This window comes from Ambystoma mexicanum, chromosome 6q (assembly GCF_040938575.1).
Source record: "Ambystoma mexicanum isolate Mex_15411 chromosome 6q, UKY_AmexF1_1, whole genome shotgun sequence".
NCBI lineage: Eukaryota > Metazoa > Chordata > Amphibia > Caudata > Ambystomatidae > Ambystoma > Ambystoma mexicanum.
The window spans coordinates 407,280,646-407,293,321 of record NC_090937.1 but is presented as its reverse complement, the minus strand read 5'-3'; the positions used below and the strand labels follow the sequence as shown (position 1 = coordinate 407,293,321).

Genomic DNA, 12,676 nt, shown 5'->3' with positions numbered 1-12,676 from the left:
TGGGCAACGAAAAGGGTAGACAGACTGCATAAATTGTGGTGCACTCTCTGCCACATTTTCCCTTATTTCATGGAAACACTGTTTGATTCTGTGATGATTGTAAATGTCCTCCAAATAGGTGCAATTAACACATGAAAGGTAGATATACAACCTCATGCATCAAGCCCAATAACCCTTCTTCAAGAATTTAGAATGCCAGCAGTCAGCAAAGTATAGAGTCTGACAGATTGGTTAGTCAAATAATTGCCCGGGTAGCTTATAAATGGATGGTCCTGCTGCAAAATGAGAAAATGTCCCAGTAAAGAAATACTTGTGGGCAAATGTGAGATGTTAATCCAAATGGGATTTCCATAATCGCTTTCAAGCAAAACTTGTATGTCAATCACAATACAATCAGGAGAACTCAGTAGGCCTCTTTGGTGGCCTGATTAATAGGATTTTTAAAGGTGGTCTGACCTATCTTACACTTTTCCGCAACAAAATTTGTTTTTCTTTAAAGTTGCTTGATTTGCCTTTAATTGCTGCCATCCCACATCGACAAAATTGCTTGTTCCTAAAAATTGAATACTACTGTTGCATGTGATCATTAAGGTTTTCTCCTCAGACTTGTTTGAAAATGTACAGTTTCTAAATTTAAAAGAATGGAGTAGGAATATGTTTTATCAATAAATATCACTCAACTTCACTCTACATATCCTTGAGCCTGTCAAATATACAGATAGCAGTGAGATAAATGTTACCTGTTGAGATCTGTCATCAACATGTAGGACAGAGCTCCATTGCTAGGCTCCCTCAGACAATAATGTGCAGTAGGTGCACTTCAACTAATGCATCATGAGGGTACGCAATCCTGATACATGATCCGTCAATCTATATATATATATAAAAGTGAAAATGTGTGGGTTTTTGGGTTTCTGGCTTTACATATGTTCCCTATAGAATTCCACACCATTTCATCAAGCTGCACCAAATTATGCACAGTCACCTTTTAGGACCCTCTGGAAATTACTGGCTAGATGGAATCTGGAAATCCCATCCCTTTCCCTGGATTTTAGCAAAAGTGCAAATGTGGGTGTGGGTTTGTGGCTTTGTGTGTGTTCACTATATAATTCCACACCATTTCACCAATCTGCACCAAACATTGCATAGTCACTTGTTAGGACCCTCTGGACATTATAGTCTACATGACATTTGGACACCCCACTCCTTTCTCCGGATTTCAACAAAAGTGAAATGTGTGGGTGGGTTTGTGGCTTTGTGTATGTTCCCTATTAAATATCACACTGTTTCAGCAACCTGCACCAGATTCTGCACAGTCACTTGTTAGGACCCTCCGAACATTAATCGGTACATGACATTTGGGCACCCCACCTCTTTTCCTGGATTTCAGCAAAAGTAAACATTTGTTTGTGGGTTTGTAGGTTTGTGGCTTGGCAAACCATTGTTCCTCATACAATTCCACACTGTTTCACCAATCTGCACCAATTTCTGCACAGTTACCTGTACTTATGAGTGAACAAAAGCCCGGGCAATGCCGGGTATATCAGCTAGTCATCTTTAAGAAATTAATACATTACTTTTTAGCTTCTTTAGTCAGAGAAAGCAAGTTGCAGTACTATCAAGGTGAACATTGTCTGCTCTGAAAAATTATACAAATGTAATTGTTTACACATTAAATAACTCCTTCGAAATGAAGTCGTGTAAAGCGTATTCACCCCACCTTTACATTCGGACATACTCCTGGAGTGGAGATATTCTGTATAACTCCCAGCAGGGCAGTTCTTGCATTCCATTTGCCCCTCTTCGTCCTGGTAAGTTCCAATCCAACAGCTTTCACACGTGTGGTGCTCTAGGGAGTAGTAGGTGCCCACAGGACAGTTCACTTAAGAAAATACAAAGGTGACATCAGAACGTTGTAGAACACAAGCTAAGCACAGATATATGGAAGACTGATATAATTGTTTCGATCTCAACTCTACCTTAATCGCTCTGGAGCATTTACGTATTTGAGTGCTTGTTTCGTTGCACATTCCATTGAGAACAAATGTAAACCCCTTCATAAATTAGAATGTTTGGTAGAGGAGAAATTGCTTTTTTAGCTGTTATTTTACGAAATCAACAGATAGATAACGTACAAGGGAAACACTACACTTTGGCATGTACATGTATGAATTAATGTGTGCAATGCTATCTCTTCTTAATGTTTTATATCCAACTTATCCATGTTGACAATAATGTGATGTTCTTATACATGGGGTCTCATTATAACCCTGGCGCTCCCGTAATGAACGGGGCCAGTACGGGACCGGCCCCCTTCATTACGGGAGCACCGATTATGAGGTTCCCTTTGCGGGACCCGGATCAGACGTCTGGTAAAACCAGACGTCTTTTACGGGTCCCGCGAGGGCAAGAGGGAGGTAATAACGGGCCACTTGTAATGTGCCTGTTATTACCTCCCTCCCCATTCCCATTGAACCCTATGAAGGCTCAAATGGGAACGGGGAATGGTTCCTGCAAGGAGGAACTACTGGGTCCTCCTCAGTCGGAATTGCCCGGTAAGTCCGCATTGCAGGAACCTGGTAATTTAGCCCGGTTTGGAAGCAGCCATGGTGCTAATAGCCTCTAAACTCGCAATGAGGCCCATGATCTCTTAAATCCGTATAGAATAAATGGCATGTTTCTCCTTTTGCTTCCCTCGTCATTTTGCACCACTTTTGCACCATAAAAGTCACTTTTTCCAGCTCAATATGGACGCCCTTTACAGCTATTATGTTTCCTAATTGAAATTACTATTCATGTCACTTGGTTACTGTGACTTCATAGACCTCCAAAAGCCTTCACCAACATAAAATTAAAAGAAAAATACTCGAAATGAGTTAACCCTAATGATGGTAATAGGAGTCCACATAACCTGGTATCTTTTTAAGGCACTACCACTATCAGGGTCAGATCACAAATCTTTGTCATCAATTCTGTTTTTGGGAGGGGTCTGCAGTATGGTGAAAACAATAATAACATCTATGTTGACGTTAATTTGATCTACCAAGGGCCCCTTTGCAGAAACGTTATGCCAGCCGAACAGTATTAGCTCTATGGCATTGGTATCCTGGTACAACATGTGCACCAGGAGAATAGTTGCACTAGTACTAATAAGGAACAGTAATGCATTTAAAGGGCACATAATGGCACTATTATTTTTGAGAATATGGTCATACCATTCAAAACTGCAAATACGCTGGTGCAATGTTTATGTAATGGGCCCCAGGATTTTGAAGCCAGCTGTCAATCTGGTGACGTCATTGAACGTTCTTTGGAGACTGCAGGCACAGAGAGACATCTTCAAACAGAGAAACAGAGGCAAATTGAAGGCGGAGTTCATTCTTACCACACATGCGCCCTTTCAGCACGGTACCGGGCCTGCAGAACAGGAAGGCCTTCTCACTTTCCAGCGAGTTGCTGTCCGCTACTACCACTTCAGAGGCAACATGGAACGAGTACATGGGCTCCTTGTTCAAGGTTCTCTTCAGTCTGTTGGTGATGGTTTCCAAGGTTTTCAGAAGCCGTCGTTGATTTTCCAATTCCAGTGTATCATTCCTTTTATCAGGTAGTGGTACACTTGCTAAGTGAAGGAATAAAAGACAACAAATAACTATACAGATTTCGTAATCACACACTGCACTGCATCTTAAAAAAACAACACCAACAAACAAACAAAAAAGCTCAACATTTGAAGTCAAACTTTCTTACAGTACCAAAGGTCATGCTCTCCCCTAAACACTTTTATTCCAGCAACAGATATTGAATGTTCTAACTTACTTATTTTTATCAAGATTTTGGGAAGATGTATGTAGCAAAACCCTGTCCCAGATTGTCAATGGGCCCCTACAGAGAGACCAGTATCATTACGTTGGTCCTTTGCTAAAACAACCACAACGGGAACTTAAACTACATGCTACAATAGTGGAGTGTGCTTTCGAATGTGTTACACAACAACTCGAGAAGGTCCCAATAAGAACTCTGCTTAATATCATAACAGGAATTTCCGACTGCGAGTTATATAGATTTTGCGCAGTGGAATCACCTATGCAAACTCCCATGGTAAATGAGTAAAATATGAATTTAAGTAACACAACTATCAGGTGAATTGCGATGTTTGAAGTCTTTGAAAATCTGTTAACAATGGTGGTTGAAAGATGTGAAAGACTGGAAAAGAAGCTCGATCTTCAGTCATTACTGCTTCAAAAAAGCATAAATCGACGTAGAATAACCCTAAGAGAGCAAAGTACAAACACTGGAAGTAAGAATGAAAGCGAGAATGATGTCATCTCAGTTGGTGTTGGATATGACTTGATAAGAAATGATGCCAATACAGTGAAAAAATCTGTGTCTCCAGTACAAGCAATAGCCAGAATGTCACATGGTTGAAACGGAGCCCAGTGTCCTGTAACTAGAGGAAAGGAAAACAGCACATAGGGAGCAAAACCATAAGGAAACGAAATACCATCTCACAGGCAGTAATGTATGGAAGACCTAATTATAAGCACTCGAAGAATGCCTGTGTCATAGATGATGAACTGTTCCAGATAGAAACAGTAGAAGTAGACACACGAGATATTGTGATTTTGTCTAAAAATTATGTGAAAAAAGTATTTAAAAATGTATAAAGCACTCAGAAGAATAAGCAGGATAGCATTATACAGAAGGCAAATCAAGAGAATCAGTTAGGAATTATCTCTGCATGAACACTGGAATCGGGGGTGCGAAAACATGCAAGTGATATTCGCAGTTATATGATGGACCAAGTGAAACATAATGATAGTGGGGCATGAAAGTGGTAACCTAGGAGCCTGTGCGCAGAGTAAGACTCAGAAACATCAGAAATGTCAGAAAAAGCAATGAAATATTGACCAGGATGACTGTTTGCTCGAAGATGTTCAGTGTCTGTTTGTGGGCGGGGTAGATCCCCTGTGTAAAATGAGCACCCAAAAGGTAAAAAAACAGAACAATAAAAAGTCAGCAAGTTTTGCCTCACAAACAGCTATTACCAAATAAACAGGCATAAACATGACAAAGCATAGTGAGTGAATCAATAATCAAGATGTGAAAGAAGTGATCGTATCAAGAGCCTTCCAACTTAGTCTATATCCTTTGTTGATCAACACCCACCATTAAATCGTGCAGCGGTTTTGCTCATATTGCACAACATAGTTCCCCTACGAGGGATCACCAGTGAAGACATTAGAATAATGGACCAAGAGGAACACACAGCTGTTGTTGCCTCTAACATATTGTTTAGAGCAGATGCCATACTTGATTACATCCTTGAGTATGAACATGATTTGTTTAGGCTTCACTACAGTTGTGCGATTGTGAATAGGATGTCTACCAAAAACAGATGTACATTGCCAGACCCTGTGTCAATACTTAATGGGTGTTCCACCCTGGGCTCAAAGGAAAGATTGGTTATTAAGAGTATTAAAGTAGAGAGGGTCGTGTTCCAAAAAGGTAACAATACAGGATGTATGAATGATAATATGAACAAAGATGAAGACAGTACTGAAGCCTATTAGCAATGACTTCCGACAGCCTTCAAGGCACATTTTGTGACTAATTTACGTTGACAGAATATGCTATGTTCCTGGAACATTACGGGATTTGCCCACTTAAGTGCTGCCAATGGTCTTATAACACATATAGATCTATTTGAGGTGGTGGCCCTTCAGGAAACCGGGATGACAGATATCTGTGAGATTGATGGTAGATCTAATTCTCATATACTGGCTATTAAGGGGCCGATTGGACATCCAAAAGGTGGGCTTCTAATCTCGGCTCATCACCCATGGAGCATTGAAGAGATTAACTCCTCCACCAACAAGGTACAAGCAGTTAGATTAATCCATGAGACTGTAGGTAAACAAGGCATGGCTGACATAAATATCTACAATCCTCCAAATTAAGTGTTTAATAAACATACTATTACAACTGTGAGGAAAATCCCTGATGAACTCGATCCTCATATTCCGACATGGGTTGTAGACTACTTTAATGCTAAAATAGGCATGCAAGTGGTAGACACATCAGGAATATACAAATCTGCCCCCGTTAACCTATCTATACAAAACCGGTAAGGAAAAGCCTGGGCTGAGATGCTATATCAACATCATCTCATTATGCTCAATGGACATGGCGCTGGTGATGCTGAAAAAGCACACACAAGGGTTGTTGGCAAGAGTGCATCTACCATCGACTATGTGTTTATGAATATAGCAGCCTATGACAAAGTTTAGAACATGTCAGTTCTAATTAGAGATGAGATAGATCACATGCCATTATGTGTGCTCCTTAAATCGTGCAGGAATATTCCAGAGTGTGACATGAATTTTTGTCAATAATAGGGCAAATTGTATACAGTGGAATCAGCCAGTCTGGCAGAAGTAAGGCCCCTGGCAGATAGAGAAGTTGCTATGTATAGTGTCCGCTGGTCAAATTTCTCGGGAGAAGATGGAACTTTACCCATTGACGATTTCTCAGTCTTAACTGATGGCATTTAAGAAGTGATTCAAACTAAAACGAAATATAAAAGTGTTATTACTGGAATCACAAAGTGACGAATAGCCATTGTTATGACCATACAATTCAACTTGCCAAAAAAGCATTACGTAAACAAATCCTAGAGGTTTTAGATAGCACAAGTAGTCGTCTAACGGTGACACAAGTCACTAAAAACATTCGAAAACTCATGTCGAGACAATGAGTAAAGTGGCACATGGAGAGCAGTGAGGGGTGCACAAAAGAGAGATCTTCTTATTAACAGCATGTGTGAGGATATTTGGTGCGACCCGATTACTAACACACTAGGTGCAGTAGAACCAGTTGACCCTGATGGTAATACTAAGTGTGAAAAGTGGATATGCAAAGCGTCAGTACATGAGATTATAAAGATAATTGAGCGATTGACAAATTCAAGGGCTGCAGGACCAGATGGTACCTGTAATAGGTTCATTAAGCTTTCCGCTGCTATCGGGGCCCAGGCACCGCATTTACTCTTTTCAAAATATAGGGAAATTTGGCATAATACCAGCTACTTGGAAAGAAAGTCACATACTCCCGGTCCATAAAAAAGGTTGTTGGAAGGACACTGGTAATTATCGAATGCTAGCAATGCTTGATATTCCAGCCAAGATCTTTGCCAGAGTTCCATTAGATGAATTGAACGAGTGGATAACAACAAGTAAGATCCAACCCTCAACCAAACAGGGTTTAAGGAAGAAATCAAGTACAGTGCACAACCTTATTATGGTAGTCTCTGCAGTAGAGTATGCCTGGTGTAGATGAGAAATGCCTGTATTTGCTGCATATATAGATTTTAGTGCTGCCTTTGATACAGTGATAAGAAATCGCCTTTGGAAAAAACTAACAGCCTGGAATATGCCACATGGTATGATTATGTTGCTCCACCAAAACACAAGCATAAGTGTACGTCTGGATGGACAGGGCACTCATTGTGCCAGCAGGTGTGACCAAGAAATAGACATGGCAGATGGGCAGGGTGTTAAGGGAGCGAGATATGATATAGGGTTGTGACTGTGGGTATGACCGTCAAGTGTCTGGAGAAGAAGATAGTTTAAGGTGCACTTGCACTGCTCTTTGAGGGTGCTGGGGTTTAAGACATGAGTAATTCCTCCACATTGAGGGCAGTGAAACAGGGATGCATATTAGCCTATACCCTTTTCAATTTATATTTTACCGACCTTGTAGACACATTCAGAATACCCGAGGCCTGCCCAGTTAAAATGGGAGTCTTGAAGTTAGGTGGGCTGGGCTATGCAGATGACCTGCTTTTGCTTGACTACACTCCTAAGGGGCTTGAACGTATGCTTGATGCACTTGGAACTTATGCAGATGCAAATGGACTACATATTAGCATTGGCAAGACTAAAATAATGGAATTCAAAAGAAGAAATATGTGTCACCTAAATGTGTATGGAAAATTAATTCTGAATCTGTGGAAATTGTAAGGCAGTATAAGTATCTGGGTGTACTGATTGATAATAAGTTGAAATGGAGTGCGCATAGGGAAGCAAATAAACTCAACTGTTTGAAGATAGCATATGGCATAAGCTCATTTATCAATAGACAGGGAGGGTGGTTAAATTAAACAATACTTTTGTTATACTCGGCCAAAATTGTACCATGCATGTTTTATGGTGTAGAAGTTTGGGGTGACACATTTCTTCCCCAACTAGAAACATTTGAAGCAGCAATTCTACGGTTACTCTTCAGGATGTCCGGGACACTATCAATAGAATATATATGACTAGAATTTGCACAACAATGTATCATGGTGGAATATACCTGTAGAATGGTTATTTGTTATGAAAAACTAGTAGACCTTACTAATGACACAACAATGGTTGACGTTTTTAAAGAGTTTATTAATGTGGACAATTTTTTACAGTTTGGTACTCTTGGAAGGTTACGTGCCTGGTTGTCTGTATTTGAAACATCTTTACATGGACAGCAGCCAATGACTTCTAAGAGAAAATGGTTGAAATGGTGACTCTGTTTGTAAAGTAGAGAAACTGATGCCATAAGGTTGGTCACTAATGTCAACAGTGGGTTCTTTGTCTAGTACTACCAAGTAACATAGTTGCATTTCCTAATAGCTTAATGGCTAGACAATATGTATTGTTAAAACATAATGGTACCAATCTTCTTGGGATTCAAGGTCCCAAAACTGGTATATGCAGTGAAGACTGGCTGTGTCGCTTGTGTGGTGAAATAGAGATCGAGTCTAAAAAGCATTTCCTCTCCCATTGTGAGATTTTAACCGGTCTACAAAATAAATATCTGAAATCCTATGATAGTATGATGAACTGTGATGACAGAATAGAAGTGTGGGATATGTTCATGAAGGGAAACAATATTAATTTTATGTATCATATGGGGAGATGTTATCTGTATTGTATAAATATCCTTGATGAATTATCAGGGGAACTATTTTAACTATTTTAATTTTCCTGTGTAACAAATCACTATGAAATGTGATGGATGTTTTAAAGTTTTTATTGTTAAATGTGTTCTATGTTTGTATACACAAAGGCGTTTTAGCTGAATGGATGTTAATACATGAAATAAATGAAATGGAAGACCAGGTTTTACATGCTGAGACATGCAGAGCCATATACATATGCATGCACATTAACATAGTTACCGGGGTATAGAGAAGTACAAGTATTTATAGAGTAGGAAGACAATCTGGGGAAAAGCAAGAATATGAAGACAAAGGGTTAGGTCACAGGGTTGGAGAACATGATTCTTCTGCTAAATAGTGATGCAATATACTCCACAGACCTGAAGGTCAGGCTCCTAAACCCCTCATAGTTTGTGGGAAATGTCCCAAGTATAATTCCTAACTGAAAGAGCAAAATGATGATATATGCTATTTTATGCCCTTGCAATAAAGTGTACTTGGACAAACCCCTAAGGTAAAGCACAGAATTATCAACACAGAAGCTGCATTAAGAAACATTGTATGACAGCACCAAAGAGATAACATTTTATGGAAGCAGAACAATCGCAGGAGAAGACAATAAAGGCACACTGAGAGACTGGTCAATAGATAACAGGAACACAGCATCCTCACACAAAGCTATTAGAATGGGCTCAATGAAAACTCTGAGTGGTTTAATCTCGTGTTAGGAGGAGATTGATGCATTTCCTATGAAGAACCATGGTCAAATGGGATGTACTTGGTATACATATTCCCCTATATTCAAAGCCCTTTGTCTCGAGATGGTGATAATTATGAAAACATGGATGACGGAGCAGTGACTCAGGTGTAGTGAAAAAGAAAAGAACATGTTTTGCTTCATGCACGATTGGTGCAAAAGTAATGGGCAGAGGCATGTATTATGTATGCATACATCACATTTACAAAGAACCTATTCAAGACAATACAAATCCCATAAGTCTTTGAAATCCTAGTGATTATGATTATTATTATGGCAAGAAATGTGATGATAACATAACAAGTTATGGAATGAGAGGTTGAGCAGGGAAGTTCAACAGAACCACAATTGCAGGAGAAACAGGAGAAACACCCTGTGGAATTGAGACGTTGAAATAAGTGTTTGCATTCCAGCAGTTCTGCAACAGGGTACGTTAAAAAGTCTCTAGGTGCATACAAAATGTAAGGCTACCAAACAATGGGGACATAGATGCAGTTACAGATATGTTGTATATGTATGTTAGTCTAGGAGACACATTTAGGTAATGGAGACAATAAAAACAGGACGCCATTTGTAGATTCAAACACAGATTTTCTGAAGACATTTGTAGATCTGTACATTTCTTCATGGTATCTGGATTTTAATTTACAGATGGCACATCCTGTTGTTTTTGTCTGCATTCCCTAAATGTAACTCCTAGACTAGATGTTTACAATTTACAAGTAGAGGAGATGAATTTAGCATTAGTAGGATAAGGAATTATGGAAAGTGAAGAGTGGTTGATACATGTTTCATATTGTGATTGAAAAAAAAGAAACAGATGAAAATAAGGCCCTGCTTGACATTTGCATAGTGGCACTCATAAAGTGCCTAGACTAGGAATCTACTGGGAGCAAATATATGAAGGCAGCACCACATTTGTGGTCTTAATTGTATTTAATGAGTGCATGATCACTATCACAAATTTCATATGAATATTAGAAAGCATAACAAAGCACATTCAGCTCATGCATGCATGCTGCATACTGAAGAGCCACTAGGAACATGGCTATTAGCGATCAACTAAAAGTGTAGACATTTTATATCTGGTGGGTTCAGTGATGTAGGAAATCGAGAATGTATATAATGGCATACAAAATATTGAACCTTATTTCTTGAGACAAGCATAACTGGGGGACACATACCCCACTGGTGCATTTTGCAACGTTATTATTTGTACACTGACTCAAAAATTGAATATCATGCTATAACTACTCCAGCCCATTGTGCCACATACAACCGTCATCCCTGTGGTTTATGCAGGTGACTCCAAATATCATCAGTTTGCTGCTGATGACACCTGTTGGAGCCCTCACACAGCACAGGAAGTTCTATATAATAAGACACAGATCAGGCATTGTATTGAGCATCTCTTCGGTCTGCTGAAGGGAAGGTGTGGGTGCCTCAGTCTGGGACTTCAAGTGCACTAATGTACAGGTCAGACACACATATTTGTAGTGTGTGCAATGCTGCACAACATGTGTATCAGAAGCTATTTTCCTGCATCTCCGTTTGTTGAGTCGACATGGCACCCCTGCGGAGAATGACAGCATACATGCTCTTGACTGCATGCTGCTACGTAGTGCCCATATGGATGGCAGGGACAATGTCTCATGCATCGAGAACTGATAGAGAACATTTTCTAAGGACATTGGATTACACCAAGTTAACATGTGTGTATATAGTCACATAGTATATATTTCACACCCACTCAAAGATGACTGTGCTCTCCTCAATTCATGAGACTTTACTTTCCCACATGGTACATGTCCAAGAGATGTATTCACAAAGCTCTACTTCTGCCACCGCACAGAAGGCTGACAACCAGGGAGCCCACTTCTTCAGTCCCACCACTTAGCCACATACTCATAAGAGGATCAATCTTCCATGGGAAAACTGTCATGCCAGTAAGACTTCTGTTCTAGAGTCAATCATGGTGGGTATGAGGGTTGGGTGAGGTGGGAAGGGGTTTGGGGTTTTACGCTTGGCTAGTGTATTGGGATGAGGATGGTGGAGCATTTAGGTTGGAATGAGTGCAAGTCATTCCAACCTCACCACTAATACCCTAAAAATGGTGCAAATGGCATTGCAAAATGGTGCAGACCCAGCTGTCATTTTATTAAATTCGCCATGATTAGCTGAATCAGACAACATATATATTATAGCAGTAACTAGTAAATCACAGTGTTTCTGAAACATAACTAGATTTTTGCCAAAGATTGCCTATGGGTTGAGCTGTCTTATGATTCTGTCTCTTGCTGGAGAGGCCTAAATTCTGACTGGGTTCTATGGTGAAGAGCTAGGGAGCATCCTTGAAGGTGGAGTGACCAAACCCCTGCCCTATCCTCCAGGGGGGACCTGAAATGCAGCTAGCGTTCATGAACTTTAAGCAGAGGCCTTCGATGTAAGTAGAACTGAGCGCTGGGAAACTAAAAGGTGGGGGAGTCTGCTTGCCTTAAATACTTTCGGTTTATAGTGGGCGGGGGACAAAACTGTGCAGATCCTCAGCCTATTTAACAAAAATATGACTTTAATTAATTCCCCTTGGTGGACCACCACAGGGTGATTTTTGTGAAAATATGAAATTAACAAAGCTCATTCTTGTTGTGCGCTGAAAACTATAGACTATAATGTAATTGGGTAATCCTATTTTTCCTGTTAACCCCGACTTCTTTTAGGAAGAGGGGTGCCTTTGTTCCTAAACCAAAAACGAAAAAAATCCTCCCCATTTTACCATCCAGCTTCCCTAAAACAGGCCTTTAATTGGAAGGTGGTCTGAAATTTAAAATTCTCAAATCATCCTAATTTTTACCATTCAGCTTCCCCAACAGAGGCCTGTAAGTGGAGGTTGGTCTGAAATCCAAATTTCTCAAATCATCTCAATTGTTGCTGTCCAGCTTCCCCAA

The 12,676-nt window shown here is 40.0% G+C and overlaps 1 protein-coding gene across 2 annotated transcripts in view; it reads right to left on the bottom strand.

Annotated features, from left to right (window-relative positions):
- The window catches only part of SVEP1 (sushi, von Willebrand factor type A, EGF and pentraxin domain containing 1), a 1,471,106-nt gene that overhangs the window by 632,254 nt on the left and 826,176 nt on the right, over positions 1-12,676 (bottom strand). For both annotated transcript variants that reach the window (XM_069630907.1, XM_069630908.1), the window contains exons 16-17: positions 3,386-3,619; positions 1,721-1,882 (exon numbers count right to left, since the gene is read on the bottom strand). In XM_069630907.1, coding sequence (XP_069487008.1) covers positions 1,721-1,882; positions 3,386-3,619 — 396 coding nt within the window. The remainder of the gene's footprint in view (positions 1-1,720; positions 1,883-3,385; positions 3,620-12,676) is intronic.